Genomic DNA, 19,517 nt, shown 5'->3' with positions numbered 1-19,517 from the left:
GAAAGAGTGGGAATCTGGCTAGCTGGTGTTAGGAAGTCTTGCATAGAGACTTGACTTTCCACGCTCTTGATCTAACAGTTAAAGCTTCCATTTGGTTCTTCAAGTTCCTGAACGCATCATGTTACCAAAGCAGGTGTCCTGCTTAGGTTGCCACCTTAATGGCAAAACCCACGGGGATGCCGGTAACCTTCTAAAGTACAAGGGGGTTTTCCAAGGTCTTGAACTGATGTTTCTGTTGCAGGAAGCCCGTTGAGGAAAGTTCTCCATGAATGTACGTCACAATGATGATGACCGACCAAATTCCGCTGGAGCTGCCACCGTTGCTGAACGGGGAGGTCGCCATGATGCCCCACATCGTGAACGGCGACGGATCCCAGCAGGTCAGTGAGCTCTGCAGGAAGCAGCTGGTTTAAATACAACATTTCTCAGCCACCAAGGGATTTCTGAAGGTGGAGAACATAGTTTTCCCCAGCACTAGGGAGGGGAGAGCATTTCCTGGAAGGTAGAAATCCACCTTTATGCTGCAAAGACAGTAAGAAAATGCTTTAAGTGTGCAATTAAATTGAATGTGACGATTTAAGTGTGTGTCCATTGGAGTTAAAATAATGGAATGCAAGTAATGGCTATAAATGCTACATATCTGAGGTCTTTGCAGAAAGTTAGTCTTATGATTCACTTGTGCTAGCTGTTGCCTTGCCTAGTATCTTGTGAGGAGATTTTAAGAACTAAACCCAAAATTGCTGAGATTATAGAAAAGGGAAAGAAGGAAAGAAATGAAGAATTGAAGGCAAGAGTCTTCTGGTGTCATCTGTTCTTTGCTTACCTATGTGTTCTGATCCTGGCAGTCCTGTGCATTACCTTGTGCTTCACTGTAAGCCTTAAAGGGGCAGAAGTGAATTTTGAGTGGGCTTTTGAAGGAAAGCAAGTTCATAGTAACTTTCATGTTCTTCTAGCAGATACTCTCTGATAAGCTTGATCAGAGGTAGGTAGAATGATTACAAGACCATAGTGATGCCTTCATGTCAGGATACAATCTGTAGGTTCAAGTTGTGGTGGTTGGAAGATTCCCTAACCTGTCATACTGGGTAAATGTTTATCTTTGTAAAACATCTAACCTAGCAGTTTTTCTGTGTTTTTCCATTTGCTTCCCTCTTGATTTATTTCAGCAAAGTATTTTAACCAAAGTAGAAATAATCTGTTGTTCATGAATCAATATAAAATGTCATTCTCTTATATCTAATTTCTTTCATCATTTGTTCTTCCTTCCAAGCTGTGTTTTGAGCTACACCAACCTGGAGGGGAAGAATAATTTCTACTTTTCTTGTAAGCTTCTAAGTTTGTCTGCTTATCTGGCTTCTCAGAGCGACACAGAGTTTCATTGCTGTGATTATTATTATTATTTTAAAGGCATTTCTGTGCAGTGTGCTTCAACTTGAAAAAATAGAAAGGAAAGCTTTCAATGGCTCTGTTTGCCAATAGTAATATACTTAAATGCATACCTGCATTGGTGAGGCCACATCTGGAGTATTGTGTCCAGTTCTGGGCCCCTCAGTTCAAGAAGGACAGGGAACTGCTCGAAAGAGTCCAGTGCAGAGCTACGAAGATGATTAAGGGAGTGGAACATCTCCCTTATGAGGAAAGGCTGAGGGAGCTGGGTCTCTTTAGCTTGAAGAAAAGGAGACTGAGGGGTGACCTCATCAATGTTTACAAATATGTAAGGGGTGAGTGTCAGGGGGACGGAGTTAGGCTTTTCTCGGTGATGACCAGTGATAGGACAAGGGGTAATGGGTGTAAATTGGAGCATAGGAAGTTCAAGGTGAATATCCGAAAAAATTTTTTTACTGTGAGAGTGACAGAGCACTGGAACAGACTGCCCAGGGAGGTTGTAGAGTCTCCTTCACTGGAGACATTCAAAACCCACCTGGATGAGTTCCTGTGTGATGTACTCTAGGTGACCCTGCTCTGGCAGGGGGGTTGGACTAGATGATCTCTCGAGGTCCCTTCCAGCCCCTAAGATTCTATGATTCTATGATTCTATGATTCTATGATTCTATGATTCTATGATTCTATGATTCTATGATTCTATGATTCTATGATTCTATGATTCTATGATTCTATGATTCTATGATTCTATGATTCTATGATTCTATGATTCTATGATTCTATGATTCTATGATTCTATGATTCTATGATTCTATGATTCTATGATTCTATGATTCTATGATTCTATGATTCTATGATTCTATGATTCTATGATTCTATGATTCTATGATTCTATGATTCTATGATTAAGTGAAGAAGCAATCTGAATGATCTTGGGTAGGATAATTGTTTCTTAAATCTGACTTCTCTTTGATGGAAACCATTTGTCAGGTTAGGCTGTCGAGTGCATCCTTCTGTATCACAGAAAGAATAAAGGAAGTCTTCTGAACCTTCCTTTGAGATGGGGCTGTAAGTCAAATATTTGGATTTTTCCCCACCAGTGATAATTCAGCAGCCTTGCTTGGCAGATTGCCTCCATTGCCTTCAAACTAATTTCTCATCTAGTGTGTTGGGGTAAAATGAATTGCTCACACACTGGAAGTGTGTTACTTCTTGCTTTTGCTGTGCTTTGCAAATATGACTCAGCAGAACCCTTCTGGGCTAGGTTCCTTTTCTGCAGAAATGTTTGTTGGATGTTGCATGGAAGCCTTAAATGAGAATTACTCATGACCTTATCTCTTCAAGTGCTTGCAGTTGGAATGCCAGTTTTCTGTGAGACTTGGCCTCTGGTCTCCATGTTCACTCACATGTTGCAAAGCTTAGCTGCTTGATCATTTTCATCCTATTCCTGAACCTTTAGTTGATGGCTTCATTTTAAAAAGTACAGTTTGAAAATGAAATGGAATGGAAATAAGTGCTTTTTTTGGTGTTTGCATGTAAAACCAGCAAATGGACTATGTTAATTGTTCTTAACAGGATTTGTTTTGTAATGTAGAAGCAAATATAACATGTTTGTTGAAAGAGATTTATCTTAGTTACTCATAAGGCAGGAACAACCTTCAGATTAGGTTCACATAAGAATGACTTAAGAGAGATGGTTTATGTTACTAGATAAATAGGTGCTACTTTTATAAGGACATGTGCTTTTCCAGGGTGTAATTGCAGTCTCCATTAGAAGCTGCTGGTTAGAAAGCCTCGTGGCTGAGCTGGTAGGAGATGAGTCGTGTGGTGTTTTCCAGGCTGCCCTGAGGCCAGCACACAGATCAGTGTCTCGTGCTTTGGAGCTGACAACACTTGCTTCTGCTGAGAAGCTCTGGGTGCACTTGCTGTTGCTCAACCTTATGTGTTCCCAGATATGGGAAGCTCAGCCACGGCAGAGCCCTGTTAAGAGCTTCAGCTGGAAATGCTGAGCTTCAGCAAAAAGGCTTTTCTGGGAAGATCAGTTCCTGTAGATGTGGAATAGAGCAGACTGGGGCTGGTCAAACACCTCAGCTTTACCAGCAGCCAGATGGAGAGCGATGCAAAAGGCAATTCTGCCAGTAAACAGTCCTGAACTGTAGGACAATTGCATGGGAACCTTAATTGTCTTATCTTCCTGGGGATAAGTGCTGTGGAGCTGTACAGGGCAGAGCTAGGGATGACTCTGCCTGCTTGACAGTAATCCCCTCTTCTCTAGACTACTCCAAATGGCATTTCTAGCACTGCCTTCTTTTTTTTAGTTTCCTACACTTAATTTCCACTGCTGCTCACTGCTTTTATGTGTCTCCCAGAGCTGCCGCTTACTCTGTTTCTGCTTCTAATCCACTTGTAACTCCGGTGGGGATTCAGGGAGTGATAATTAACCTTTTGGTCCAAGAATTTAAATGGTTTCCTGCAGGTACTGCACTGCAAGCTCTCAAAAGCTTAGAGTATGAAGAGGAGGGGCAGCTGGCTGTGCCATAGCACGTCTGTACAAATGTTGGGTGATTTAGTTTGGGAAGTTTTAGTTTGGTTTGGTTCACTTACTGTACCTGTAATCATGTTGGAAGTTTCTGCTCGCCTGCTGTTTGTCAAGGTGTGTTTACCAAACCCTGTTTTATCACTGATATCTGGTACTCTGCTAGCTGGTTGTTGTCTTTTAGGGTCGCACACTTTGAGTAAGGGAGATGAGAGTATGTCTGAATGAGGATCAAGGCTTGGTACCTTCCTGTAGCACAAGTCTGTGCACCTTTCAAGTGCTTGAAAACTGCACCTGAATAGCAGCTGAGCTGAGTGAATTAACTTTGTTTCAAAATTTAGAGTTATGTCTTCATACTTCCTTGAATTTTTTTAACAAAATACTTGTAGAAACGTCCTTTTAGGGGAGATGGGAGCATACCTGCATACTTGTTTCAAGAAGGAAAAAGTTTCTAACTGGTATACATCTAAGATAATTGGAAGTTTCTGCTCGCCTGCTGTTTGTCAAGGTGTGTTTACCAAACCCTGTTTTATCACTGATATCTGGTACTCTGCTAGCTGGTTGTTGTCTTTTAGGGTCGCACACTTTGAGTAAGGGAGATGAGAGTATGTCTGAATGAGGATCAAGGCTTGGTACCTTCCTGTAGCACAAGTCTGTGCACCTTTCAAGTGCTTGAAAACTGCACCTGAATAGCAGCTGAGCTGAGTGAATTAACTTTGTTTCAAAATTTAGAGTTATGTCTTCATACTTCCTTGAATTTTTTTAACAAAATACTTGTAGAAACGTCCTTTTAGGGGAGATGGGAGCATACCTGCATACTTGTTTCAAGAAGGAAAAAGTTTCTAACTGGTATACATCTAAGATAACTGAATTGAGAAGCATCAGTCAATGAAAAAAAAAAATGGCTGTCAGGTGAAGAATAAGGACATTTCCTGCTGTTTAAGTATACTTTTAAAGCAGATTGAGTAGCCTTAGGGAAGGCATTTAGACTAGAACAGATGGCAGACAGCAGCATTAGCAAACTTAACCCATGGGAATTGTTTGCTATCTAGGAAGTCTCTAAAAGGAATTTTTCTGAAGGAATTTTAACCGAAGGATGTTGGTGGGCAAACTCGGAAGCTGTTCTCACAAATATGTTCCTTTGTGAATTTAATGAAACACAGAATTTCCTCAAACTTCATCAGTCTTGAAATTTCTGGCTTATCAGAGCAATTTGTTACACCGATACTGTTCTTTTGATTTATTTTTTCCCCTGCTTGTTTGGGAGCATGTTTAACTTGTGATAAATTAGAGGGTTCAGGATCTGTCACTTGTGGGCTTTGCTATCAATAGCACTCATTGTAAACTGACTGGGTTGCTTCATGCCTCTCTTTTCTGTCCTATGGAAAAGGGATAGTTAATCCCAGAACACTACTATCAAAGTACTGATTTTTTTTAAGTCACTGTTTTATTGTGTGTAATGTAGCATGTTCCCTGACTTATCTTACTAAAGAGAGGCTGAAAGTATTTATCCTACCTGAGGAGGAATGCATTCCCAAAAAGAGTGTTGCACAAGGAGTGGTGTGAATTCTTTGGTTCTTCCTGGGGAATAGACCTGGAAATTCTTTAGGAGCTGGGACACAGTCTTTTAATGGACTCAAGTGATTATTCTGGGTTTTTTAAATACTTATTTAAGCAAACCAAAACAATACAAAATAGATAAGAGCATATGCCCTTAGTCCTTACCAGGCAGATTTTTCAATCTTTGTGTGAGACTGCTAATCCCTAGGGTGTATATATAGTCTTAAATTCCTGAACTGAGCTTTAGCCTGTGTTAGACACTGCTGGCAGGTTCATTAGCCTTTTCTCCTGCTCCAAATAGATACAAGAGTCAGATCATAAGAATGAGGGGAATATGATTGACACTCGTTTGGCTCATCATGAAAACTTAGTCTGGACACAGAGCAATTATTGCCAAGCTGGGCGTGTGTCTGATTATAAATATTTATAGTAACTATGCAACTTAGTAACATTACTCAGTCTTAACAAACAGGACTTCAAATAAAATACAACAACATTCTGAAGTGCCAAGTAAATGCAAAAAACCCCAGTGTATTACGGAGGTAGCCAACTATCTTTGAGGATGCAGCAGGTAAGACTGGGCTTAAACAGCAATTGGCTCAATCTGCTGAGGCAAACATCCCAATACTTTTTAGGGAACAGAAAAGCCTTTGGCATTGTGCTGCTGACACCCTGCACGCAGCTGTAACAAGCTCCAGCTTTTTGGATATGAGGAGGCCAGGAGACTGAAAGCGGGATGAAGTGTCCTCAGACCGCACCCTCCTGGTGCTGCTGGGCAGCCCTGGCTCCAAGTGACTGTCAAATTAAGTCCTCTTGCTGCCATCCCATCAGCATCTGTCCTGGGGATGATGAATACTGGAAGAGACACAGGGCAATTAAAGATTGACTCTGTTTGTTTTAATTAAAATAAAGACATTATCTTTAGCCTTTTTTATCGCTTTCCTTGGATTTTTAATTAAAAGCTTCAGAAAGAAGGCATTTATTCTCTTATATATCATCCATGAACAGTTCAAGATTAATTAGTCTTTCACCCATTTTAAAGGTATCATCTATATCCTGAAGGCAGAGTATGGTGTTTGGCAGCCTCTTCAATCACTTCAAATTCTTCTCTGTGTACCGTATAAATAATCTGTGGAAAAATTACACTGTTCTGTGAATAGCTGCAGATACAAATGGCATATTCTGTGAAGATCCCTTGTGTAGGAAGGAAGCAAAAAAGCTGCCTTCCAGGCTGCAGAAGATTGGTTTCTTATTTAGGAAAAATAAATAATTTGAATTAGTTTGACATTCTTAGTGTGTAACTAAGCAGAAGTCACAGTGTGCCTTGATCATATTTGTCCCAGGTAGCTGGGACAAATGGGAGGTGTTGGCTGGAAAATGCCCAGTATCTAGTACTTGCTGTGCACTGGCTTTAATGGTCTGACCTCAGCTCTGTTGCTCGTTAACCAGCAGGTTGTGATTGCAACATCCTGGGGGGTTATGCATGGCATAGAGTGAGTGCAGAGGGGTTTGGGTGGTGGGGAGGATTAAAGGGGGAGACCAATTTTGAGTGGGAAGGGGTTGGGTTGCTGGAAGGGGTCTGCCTGTGGCAGAGGCTAAGTGGAGGGTCTTGCCTGGGCCACCCTGGGTATGTGTGCTCATGTGCTGACCATCCTCCCTCTGCTTTCAGCCCTGGCTCTGCTGGTGACCCATATCAGTCACACGTCAGCTCTTTCTGTTTGCTCTTGATATAGCTGCCTCCCCCCAGCAACAGCCCATAAATGTTTTCTTCTGCTCCAAAGGTGGCTAATTTGAGCATCAGTGCAGAATAATGTTTTTAATATCTTCAGAACTTAATTACTTTTTACTACCTTTTAAGAAGTTTCTGGAAATGACAGTTACAATACTTCATTCCCAAACAGTTCTTGCCTACGTGGAACTTTTAAGTCCATTATGTGCACTGGTGGTTCCTGGTTTAACATGTGTTTTTCAGTACCACTATGGTCAGAGGTTAATTTCTTCACTGTTCTGAGAAAGCCAGCATAGCTGAAGATGGCCTTTTTCAGCTATACACAGAGGCTTGGTAGCTCAGGGCCTCGAGCTGTCTTCTTGCTCCTTGGCTCTTATTTTTTTCTGAAACTTTGCTGAAATGAATGAATTTCACAAATATTGCTGTTTCTTCTCCTGTGGGACAGAAAAACACTACTCCAAAAGTGCAGATCTGGTGGGACCACCATCATTAGGTGCAGAAGACATACTAGGCTTAATAGAAGTCAAGCTCATTGACCTCCTTTGAAAAATTTTTTATACACTTACATGTCCAAATAGCAATAAAACCAGATTGTTATGACTTCCAGCCTTGTAAAGTGTTAGGAGATGAGGTGGTGGTACAAATCATACATGTTTCACAAATACAGTTCTCTGAACACTGAAGTGGAAAATCTTACTCAAGAACCTGGCAAACCAGGATTAGTTTTACTGAATTTTAGGTGAAAAACATGGTGGAACTTGCTGCAAATCATTGATTGGCAGAATAAAGGACTTTTTTCCCCTCAGCAATGTCATTTTGAAAAGACTTAACTGCACAGTTAATATTTGAAAAATGTTATGCTTTCTGTGTATTTGATATTTAAAACAAGATCCTGGGTGAAAGTACTTCCTTGTCTCTTGTCTTTATTAGTTGAAACCCTAGAGGGAAGGGATGCCATCCAAAAGGACCTTGACAGGCTTGAGAAATATGCTCATTCAAACCGCATGAAGTTCAGCAAGGCCAAGTGCAAGGTCCTGCATCTGAGTCAGGGCAATCCCAAGCACAAATACAGACTGGCTAGAGAACGGATCAAAAACAGTCTGGAAGAGAAGGACTTAGGGGTTATGATGGATGAGAAGCTCAACATGAGCTTGCCATGTGCACGTGCAGCCCAGAAAGCCAACCATGTCTTTGGCTGCGTTGAAAGAAGAGCAGCCAGTAGGTCAAGGGAAGAATTCTCCCCCTTTACTCTGTTCTTGTGAGATCCCACCTGGAGCTCCCAGCATAAAAAGGACATTGAGTTGTTGGAGTGAGGCCAAGGAAGGGCCAGGAAGATGATCTGAGGGCTGGAGCAGCGCTCCTATGAGGACAGGCTGAGGGAGGTGGGGCTGTTCAGCCTGGAGAAGAAAAGGCTCCAGGGACACCTTATAGCACCTTCTGGTGCCTGAAGGGGCAACAGGAAAGCTGGGGAGGAACTTGTTGCAAGGGTGTGTAGTGAGGTGACAAGGGGTAATGGAGCAGAATTGGAAGAGGGGAGATCTAGGATAGACATTAGGAAGAATTTAGTGTGAGGGTAGTGAGACACTGGAATAGGTTGTCCAGGGAAGTTTTAGAAGCCCCATCCCTGGCAGAGTTCAAGGCCAGGTTGGATGAGGCTCTGAGCAACCTCATCTAGTGGGAAGTGTCCCTGCCCATATAGGGGAGTTGGAACTAGGTGATCCTTAAAGTCCCTTCCAACCCAAACTGATCTATGATTCTATGGCAAAATAGAAGAGTCCCTACTCGAGACAGACCAAGTAGAGTTGGCAGTTGTTATCCTGCAGCATGCAGTGAGGAACTTTGCTTTCTGACAACCTAATCTTATGTTTTGTGACAGTGACTGGTGCTGGGGGTTTTGAGTCTTTTTAATTAATGTGATTTTTAAGCTGGTGTACTCTGAGGACTGTCAATAAGGAATTACTTCCATATATATAACATTGAATAGATGCTACTATATTGTAAGTCCCAGGCTGTACCCACAAACTCAGGACTGGGGGACAAACCTGTGAAGTCCAGAAAACAAATTTGTTGCTGGAACAATTTGTGTTAAAAACCTGTGTAGTTGGGCAAGGATAGTGCTGCTTTATTTCAGCCATCATAAACAACAGCTGTTACTGGGAATACAATTTGAAGAAGGGGTTTTTAAATGTGGAAATCCACGGAATTCTTTTCAAAGCATGACTGCAGGTGTGTGAATGAGGACACACACAGGTGTGTGAATGGAGACTCTTTGGAGAGGAATTGGGAAATCATCCTTCTGATAACTGGGGTAGACACGTGCTTCATCCCTCTCTCACAATCAGCTCTTGAACTCAGCTCTCCATGTGAGGGCAAAGATCGAGTTATTCTTAAGTGAGGGTCTAGTCAGGGTGTGTATTTTGAGGAGTTGGACCAGGTTCTTCCAAAGGTGTGAAGGTGTGCTACAGCATCTGGTTGGCATTAATCAAGTGCGTTAATGAGTAACCAACTTTCCAGCTGTTGGTTTACACATAAAGTGCAAATGAGCTCATGAAATATTTTAATGAATCTTTGCCTCTTTGCGTTCAGGTTTCTGGTTTGTTGGTTGTTGTTTTTTAAGCCGAATGACACTGTTTGCTCTGTGCTTTTTTTTGACTTGATGCCTGTATCCTGTTGTGGATAATCCCCACCTATTCATGGCAAATAAGCATTTAAATGCTGTCACTTAAATGTCGATTGTTCAGAGATTAGGGATGGAATGGCATTGTGCCTCTTATCTTTCCTGAACGTTTATTGTGCTCTGTATGCTGGATCAGTGAGAAGCTATTGTTGCAGACAAAAGAATGGCTTTTGTATGTCATTTTTCTGATTTCCAGCCCGTGCTTGAAAAAATAGTTCTAAAATAATGGGTTTCTGTAGGATTGCTGTAATTCAAAAGGTCATCTAGGCAATAATTATCTTATGCATTTAGCTTAAGGAATTCGAAAGCACAACATTAAGTCTAATTCTATCTTTCCAGGTGGAATTATTAAATTCTGCTTGTAGGTGTCCCAGAACACGAAGACCAGACGTAAATTTAGAGAGTTTTCACAAAAAGATGCCAATCTAAATTTTCAATTTATATCAAGATTAATCAAGGTTTTGATTGAACCTCTGACAATGCAAAGGTAGCAGAAGCGTGTTTAAAATATTTGAGGAAAAGTTTCATGAGCAGTAAGCTGAAAAGGGTAAATCATCACTAGTTCCTAGTGAAACTGTCCATTACAGAAATAAATCTTAAAATAATCATAAGTTTTAAACCCAAGATTCTAGACACCTGAAAATTAATGAAGATGAATGCAACATACAGTGAACTGGGGTGTGTTTTGGTGCTTCCTTGTATTTGTAGCATTCCCATCATCTTCAGAATTGAGCAATGAGAGAGATGGGGGTAATATTTTGACTATTTAAACATAGATACTCAGTACTTTATTACTGGTTCTGTGTGAAGCTATTGCACTGTGTGTGTCTCTGGATTTTGCTTAGCTGAGATCTGTTATGTGTAGGACTGAAGGATAATATTTTAAAAAATGAATTTGTATTGCAAAAACCTTTTATCCCTGTGAACTTGAAATCCCAGCGTGGCTTTGGTGCTGCATGCTGGAGTTCATGCTGTCTGGTCTCCTGATCTCAAGATTTATATCCTTCACTATCAGCAGTTAAAGCAATTTGTCAAAAGTTTGGTGGTGGAACCCAAAGCTGTATTTCTTACCTGCACAGAGCTGAGTTACATCTTTACTTCAGCTCTGAACATTTAGATGAGTTGGTTGGATCTAGATGATCTTTGAGGTCTCTTCCTACCCAAACTATTCTATCATTTAAATCTGCCCCAGCTCTTGCACCCTGCTGGTACCCAAGGATGTAGCATAGCAATCTCTTCCCTCCCTGCTCCCCATACATCTCCCAAACTACAGATAACACAGTTAGTGGGTTGGAGAAATGTAATTTTTGAAGATCACAGAAAAACAAATGTGTATTTTTCTTTTTGCAGGTCTTTTTGGTTCAAGTTAATCCAGGTGAAACCTTTACAATAAGGGCTGAGGATGGAACCCTACAGTGCATCCAAGGTAAGAGGATACATCAATGTGTGGATGAGCCGTGTCTGGGTTAAGGAAAACTTGTTCTCTCCTCTCTAAAAAATGTGATATGCAGTTCTGAAAATAGAGGGAAGCACTTGAGAGAGAAGTGGCAGACATGACTGCCATATGTGTTTTAGGGCTTTAATATCTCAGAGTCATCTATTTCTTGCAAGTCCAGTATTTTACTCTCTGTTCAGTCACTTATCAGCATTTTTTATTTTTATATGCGTATTTCTATCTATCCAAATAGTAAATACAAATGAGAGATCTCAAGTTAGATAGAAAACTGTTAGCAAATTAAGTGGATATCTATGGAAAAACTATTCTTCTATTGGGAGGAATAGAAAATGAGAAGTACAGACATTGCAGAGTGCTTGAAGCAGTCAGGTTGTGTTTGAGGAGAATTTTAAATGAGTTCTTTAGAAGCAGAGCCAGTGAATTATGTAGTATTGAGTAAAGCATATAAGCAGTCTTTTGACTGCTGTTTTACCTCTCAGTAAAATTGTGCAAATATGATAAATAGCACTTGTGTTTTTTATGAGGGGGAGCCCATATAAGATCTTTTAAAAAGGTCTGAAGGGAGAAGCTGTAACAGACCTTTCAGATTGTATATTAAGTACTGTGAAGAGGGTTTCTAGCAAGTAGCAAACACAGCTTTGAAATGAAGCAGGTATTTCCCCAGGTATAACACTGTCTACAGTAAATACAGGAAGGTTAAATAAAAATTTAATGGGAATAGACTTTGTGTAGCTGTGCTGCTAATATAATTTTCACTTATATTTTCTGAGCTTATGCCATTATCTTATTTTTTTTGAGAAGGGAGATAGGTGGTATTGCCTCTCCCATCCCATCCAGATCTTATGCCATTAAGCAGCAATCTCAGCGGGCTTATTCAGTCGAAAGCCTTTCCTAAAAAAGTAATAGTAATGGGAGGGGAGAAGTCAGTTTAGTAACTGTATAGCTAGTGAATTGCCCCTGCATTTTGACTGTGGATTGCAAATCTACTCATGAAGGGCTATTCTTAGACTGCAGCAAATACTAAAATCATATTGCTCGAGGATAGCTGTGCATTTTACTAAAATTGGGATTAAAAGGGAGCCCTGGAGGTCACCTTATCCAGCCTTCTGCTGAAAGCAGAGATGATGTCAGAGATGAATCTGGTAGTCCGCCACCTCCTGAGTTGTGAAGCTCTCTGGGGATGAAAGTTGCTCCCTGGGCAAACTGCTCCAGTGCTGCACCTTTCCCATATGGAAGAGATTGTCCTTTATATCTGTGTGAAATTTCCCATCTTGCAGTCTCTTTGCATCTTTTCTGCATCTCCCTCATTTAAGCCATGGAGTTGGTGGTGGTTGTTGCTTGAAATTTCATCCCCATGGAAATGAGGAATTAATAGTGGTTTGAGACAGACATTACGGAAGCTTCCCTGAACACCATCCAGGATTATACAGTCTTGATGAGCAATAATAGCAGCAATTTCAAATTGCTTGTTAAGATTTAAAGCCAACATCCTGTGTGGTAAGAAATTAGTCCACGTGGCAGGTAACAGAGGAGTAAAGCTGGCTACTCCCTTTATTTGAAACGAATGCTTTATATTGGTTATTACATAAAACATTTCCATTACAAATACAATGCTAACATGATCTAGAATTCTTTTTCATGCTCAGAGTGTTGTTCAGACAGAATATTTAAATGAATGTAACTTGAAACCTCCTGGTCCTGTGCTCCAAATAATTTGACATGTTTGTGCCAATGGGGTTTGATTGGTACTCACCAGCAGTCTTTCCTAAAACTAATTTAGAATTTGTAGCATAACATTTTCTCCTTTTTTTTTGGTAGAGCTGCAGTATGACCACCAAAGCACACGTGTTTATTTGAACACACCCTTTAAGTTCAGTCTGAAAATTTGGATACACTTTTCATACTGAAGCTTCAACTCCCTATTTTATTGTGAAATATTTTTGTTGCTGAAATCAGTACGTGCTTCAAACAAAGAAAAGCACCTGACTCTGTAGCTTTTTTCTTTTGGCAAAGATGTGTTCACAGTACAATTGTGGAATTTAAATAATACTAATAGCCATCAGGCATGGAAGAAACTGTGATCAGCCAGAAAATACACAAAGATTAGGATTCATGACAGTTCTCTTTTTCCTGTGCTCTGAGGTTATTGTAAAAGACAGGCTTATTTTGCGTGCAGTGTTTTTGGAAATTACACACCCTCTTGTTCCACAAAACTTAAATGCTGGAGGTTTTTTCTCCCCCCGTGATAGGATACCCTGTATGCTTAAAGGTTAATGTATTCCCTATATGTGGGGCAGCACGTAGACAATAATAAGTGTTTTCCTTTGGTCCCACATTGCACTATGATTAGCAAGCTATGGAATAATTTTAGCACTATGTTAAGGCAGCCTGAGAGTCTCTTTTTGGACAGTGTGTTTGCCTGTGAGCTGGGAGCTCCCTGTTGAACAGACTTTACTTGCTTTTTCCTTATTGCCACGTATTCAGTGTTATGACATAAAATGTGCTTGTAAACAGAGTTCATTTTTATTCACAGTATGAGGAGTTACTTTTAAGTGTGTGATTCTTCTGAGTTCATGCAGTGAACACTTACTAAAAATTGGAGATGTCATGACTAGGTTACACTATATTCTTCAGGATATAGGAAAGTTTCTCTTTCCTTTGGCAAGTATCTGTTCTGCAGGGGCAGCTAACTTTGCTTATATAGTGTCATTTTTGTCTTTGTGGAAGCATTTTGTTTCATATGGCTTTTTGAGAAGTTTGAAGTCTTTGGTGTTCTCCTGGAGCCTGTTTTGGATGTATCCAGGACCCTGTTTGACTCCATGGCTATGGTTTATATGAGGATGGGTGGGGATAACTTGTGTTAGATGACTGATATGAAAATGGCAGAGAAAAAGTCTTTGTGAATCTTCATTTGTCTTCTCAAGGTTGGAAGGGCACTTATTTGAGGAAAGCCTCTATGGAATATCCTCTGTTTTAAGCACCCCGGGGTGTAATTAGCCACCAGTTGAGTAATCAGTATTTAAAACCAGAAAGAATAGATGCACATTTGAAAGTCTCTGATATGTTGGAATAGTGGAGAAATCTGAACTACAGTAACTTTTTCCAAATCCTTAAGATTTCACTAGTCAGTGAAAACGTAAAAAAAACCCAAAAACCTGAGAAACCACCCCCTACAGTTCTGTAGGACTGAAATAACTGTGCTTTTAGTTGAACATGCAGTGTGTTAGAGCAAGTGCTGCCTTCCTTCCTGTGTTCTGCTTGCCTGTAGCCAGAGGTGAATTGTTTAATTCATAAGCCACACATGTCCTGGTGTGGGGCTGGATTAAACTGCTTGGAGAAGTTTAGCTGGTCAGTGGACATGAAGAAGTTTCCTTGAGAGGACAGATCTAAGGAGCCTGAGAAATCTGGTCTTTTGGAGAAATCCAACCTGAAGCAGTGCCCATGCTGGGTTATTTAGGGAAGCATGTGAGGGGCTCCAGGTGCTCTCACCAGGAATGGTGTTACCAACTGATAATATGATTTTGCGTATTATGACAAATCATTAGTATCCTTCCTCTTAAAATCCCGGTATCCCTGGGGATCTGGGGAGGAAAGCCCTGCTGGTCCTGCCCCGCTGCCTGCTCAGCCCTGCTGAGCTCTGCCTGCAGAGCTGTACCTCTGTGGGTGGTTGAAGGGAGACTGATTTAAGGTCTTAATTTGGTATTTGTGAGAGGTGAAATGTGCATGTATGTTGTATCATCAGTATTTTAAAAGCTGCTCCTTTAAAATAGTTTTGACAGATAATAAATACTTCATAAATACTTCAATACTTGAAATACTTAATTTCCTTTTTGTGTTTTTTTCACTTAATTTGTCACAAACTCAGGACTTGGCTGTTGCTAGCTCTGCAAGGAAAGGACAAGGGCAAGGCATAGCCTCGCCCATTTCTTTTTTCAGCTGTAACTGTAGACCTTGTATTCCCCTTTATATGAAAGATTGCTTCTAGCTTGTGTTTAGAGGAAGCCACACTGAATGAAATACAGAAGGGGAGAGTGGGGATCTGATCAGCAGCAGGGTGGCACTCAACCCTCCCCTGTATTTGAAAAACAATTATTCTGCTTTCTGAATTTTAGAATAAATAGTTTCTGGGTGAATCTGTGGTGTTCGCTTTTAGGCAGTATTTTAAGACCTTTGGTAGGAACTTATATTGCTGCATGAGAACTACGTTGTATAATAAACAATGTAAAAATAAAGCAATTTGTGCATAGTTAGTGGGGCTGTTCCCAAGCATCTGTTCAGTGCTTTTTCATCCTGGAAGGCAGTAATGCCAAGCTGTTGTGTGCACTGCCCTGTGATACAAATATGGACAAAATGATTATTCTGGTGTAACTTGAACTTGCTTGTCACCCACATGCTGAAAATATCTATGTAGAGAGACCTTGATGCAGACTGAATAACACTTTGATCCATTGATGATGCAGAATTGCTCCCTTACTGCTATCTGTACCTTCTGTTGCCATCTATCTAAATGATAACCAGGCTGGGTCTCATTTTCTGTCACAAACAAACTGGGCCAAGTGTTCTGTAATTTTCTGTGTGTGTAGCATGTGAAAAGCCTGTAACAAGGACTGCAGAAAGAGGCAGCAGAAAAGCACCTGGTGTGATGAACGTTTTTGGTGTATTCAGTCTAACCCACTGTTGAAAATACCCTCTTAAAAATTATCTGTTATCTTTCTGCAGTATCCCAGCACTAGGTTTGGAATAGTGAAGCACAAAATCTGAATGCAAAGAAAACAAATAAGCTCAGGAGAAGAAGTCACGCTTTCAATTGTAGCATTTCTGCATTGAATGGGCTTTTGTTTTTGATGTTTTCAAGGACGAGTAAAGACGTGCAGTGGCATGGAGGGGTTGTAGCTATGTTTAAACGTGAATATCTGTGCAGCAGAAAAGGACCTAAATTGCCTTTGGGTGGTTACATTTTGAAATGAAAACAGGGTAATAACAGTTTACTGATACCAATATTTGTTCCCCCTGGTATTTTCAAGTGTTTTGCCATTGATGCTGAGCTTGCAGCACTGCAGGGCCCTTGCTTGTTCTTATCTTGTAAAACAAAGATTGCATGAATTGAATTTCAGTGCTGCTTTTTCCGTGGCTCTAAAAGCAAGTAACTCAAGAAAAAGGCCAGAAGTATGCTAAAAATCTACCAGTGGTTTCTCAAATGAAAGATTTCCTGGAATTATTATTCCCTTAATTGGCTGGGTAGGTGTGGTTTGGTGTGGTAATGCAAACGAATGGATAATATTAAAGGCTGAGTAGCTGTAGGAGAAGATGAGGGAGTTTGTGTGTCAGTGAAATAAGGTTGTTCAATCTAGTCTAAGCAAACTTAAAAAAGGCTTTATTTTTTTTTCCCTTTAGTATGAGACTGGAAATGAGGAAGTGAGTCAATTTCTTTGGAGGGAAGGAAAGAGTTGAAAATGGGACATTGTGTAATAAGCAAATGAGTGATAACTGGTGTGTTACTGGGTGGGGACGGAGGTGCCAAGATGAGAGTAGTGAAGGGCACAGACAAAGGAACCGGTCGGTGGATGTCAGATCAAAGCTGGGGGATGAAAGAAGCCTAAGGAATTGGAACAAAGAAGTACAGGTTTGGGAAGCTGGCTGGTTTCCTAGTGCTCCAAGTTTCCCTGGTGCATCAGCTTCTGCCAGTGTCTCCCTCCGTCGTGCTGCAGCTGCAGAGGCAGCCAATGGTCACTCCTTTGTGCCCCAGCTGGTTTTCAGTCTGAGATGAAATAACAGCAGCACCTGAAATCAGGGTATTTTGGAGAGGTTTCCAGAAGGCTGGAAATGCGCTTTACTCAAGGGGCAGCTCATGAAATGTGAGAGGGGGAAGGTGCTTTGGGCACTTCAGGGCAGGCACTGCACAAGTGAGAGCCAGAGGCTGTGGGGGCCAGGCTGGGGCAGGGGCTGTTTGATTTCCTGAGCATCTGTTGAATTCTCAGAATTTGGTCCTTGGTTAAGTTTAAAGAAAAGAATTTATGACACTGTTTGCAAAATACGCGTTGATCAGAACTTACAATTCTGCAAAGCAGGAAGAACCAGTGTCCTGAGTGTCTGTCTTCTGTGCCATGCTGGCTGGGTCTCAGCATGAGGTCAGGGACACAGAAAGGGCTCCTTGAGGCACGTCTGTCAGGAGGTGGGACGGGATGGACATGCTTTGGCTGTGTCAGGAAAGGCGGGGTGAAATGCAGGGTGAGCTCAGGTTTTGTTTCTGTTTGTTTTGCCAGAGTGTTCTGACTCTTTCCACCTACGTGCTAGTGTGCAGACTGGTTACATGGGATGGAAAACTTTCTGTAGGAAATGTAGTTTCTGTTCAAATTGCTTTGGTCATTAGGGTTTGGAGCAAACCGGTCTGTGTGTGGTGATGCTTTAAAATACAGATCTTCTTTTGAAGACAGAGTAAGAATTATATGCACAAGCATCTTCCAGAGAAAAATGGTGGTGGAGGGGTATAATTTCAAAGACTGCCATGTCTCTGTTTGTAGTTCCTATCTAAGCCAGCCTTGGCTGTATTGGCCAAAATATTTGTTTCTTCCATCAATAGAGTCAATATCAACCCTTAGAGGGATGGTCACCATCTTCTACCTTTGGTCATTCCAGTGTGTTGGCAAGCTCAGCTCTGTAGCACTGGTGTGTCTCCAGGCTGAGGCTTCGTCCTGCCCCTCCTTTTGGGACACTGTGCATAGTTTTTCAGTTACAGCTACAAACCACCAGTTCTTAATACCTAATCATATCATAAGAACAGATATTGTTAGCTTAGTACTTTCTGCTTCTTATTGTTGCCCAGTAATCAAACAGAAAATAACAGAATTCGCAGAGCATCTTTTCATCCTCTGCGTTCCTTGTGGAGACTTCACCTGTATTTCAGATACAGACCCTTTGGCCTTTTAGTGTTTGGTCACCTTAGAAAAACTACAGTCCTGATTGTGGATCATTTATTCTGACCACATGGAATGAATAACTTTGTTTCCATAGCTTTGTGGAACTTGTGCTGAAATCTCCGATGAGGAGAGCAGGGGGATGCTAACACAGAGTAGATTTTTGTCCTTGGTACTGTCAGTAACACAGACCTCTTTCATCTCATAGGTTTTGTTTTTAGCATACTACAATAAAGTATAGGAAGCCATGCAAGAAGCTCAAAGTAAACAAATAGGATGCTTTGTTTACTTTGTGAATAATCTTAGCTTCTCCATTTTAAATCTGCTAATGCTAAGAATAGCCATGGAAAAGTTTTTGGCAAGTGTGTGGATTAAATCTTGCAGAAGATGCAGCGCAGTAGTACATTTGGTGTGTAGAAGATCTAGTCCTTTAAAAATCCTTTTTGACTAAAATACAGTGAATTGGTAGCTATTATTTAGTGTAACTCCCCTGATGCAAGACAAAGGAAGAAGCTTGACACACAGCTGAGTCTTGATTTGACTTAATCTTTCCAAATCCTGAAGTTTGAATAGATGCTGGGAGGGACAGACACAGCCTTTCCCCATCCTGCAGCCTCTTCCCAGGGAGAGCAGAGCTGTGGTGCCTGGGCTGGTGCCTCTGCTCCAGCCAGCTGGGATGTGACCTGGCAGGCAGTGCTGTGTCCTGCTGACGTGGCCCGGCAGAGGAGCAAGGGATGGGATGAATCATCAGCAGGATGAGAAAGAAATTAAGACTCCAGCTATTCCAGTTTGCAAGTATATAAAAATGAAGCGTCCCCCTTGGCAGCTGAATAGCATGTAGATGAGCAGAGGAGCAGTTAATGAAGTTTGTCCTTGGGTAAAATGAAGATTTCTGTATATATATATATATTTTTTTTATGCTTAAAAATCTGCTGCTGGGAAATGCATTTATCTATAGAATCAGGACAGTAGACTTAAAAGACAAATGTTAGAACATATGGTCTGGGCTGTAATTTCAAACTTTTTTTTTGGTTTGCAAACATGCAGGACTTGTATTTGTGGTTTGTGTCTGTCCTTATTTCTGTGTGAATATATATATGTGTATGTCTGAAAGGATGAGCAAGTGTGGCACATTCAAATGAATTTGAAAGGCAGTGTCTCCATACTAGCATTCTATGAAGTTTTTAGACCTATGGATCTCTCCCCAAAACAGAGAGTCTAGGTGAGCGTATGGGTTAAAACAAGCCCAGCTCTGCAGGAAT

The 19,517-nt window shown here is 41.0% G+C and overlaps 1 protein-coding gene across 1 annotated transcript in view; it reads left to right on the top strand.

The window, feature by feature from the left end:
• The first annotated feature begins 269 nt into the window (after positions 1-269).
• Positions 270-19,517, top strand: part of FNDC3B (fibronectin type III domain containing 3B) — a 163,114-nt gene continuing 143,866 nt past the window's right edge. Inside the window, exons 1-2 of the mRNA XM_010006566.1 lie at positions 270-380; positions 11,236-11,311. Coding sequence (XP_010004868.1) covers positions 270-380; positions 11,236-11,311 — 187 coding nt within the window. The remainder of the gene's footprint in view (positions 381-11,235; positions 11,312-19,517) is intronic.

The sequence above is a fragment of the Chaetura pelagica genome, unplaced genomic scaffold (genome assembly GCF_000747805.2).
Source record: "Chaetura pelagica isolate M959 unplaced genomic scaffold, ChaPel_1.0 scaffold341, whole genome shotgun sequence".
NCBI lineage: Eukaryota > Metazoa > Chordata > Aves > Apodiformes > Apodidae > Chaetura > Chaetura pelagica.
The sequence above is the reverse complement of the archived record's forward strand: the minus strand, read 5'-3'. Positions and strand labels throughout refer to the sequence as shown.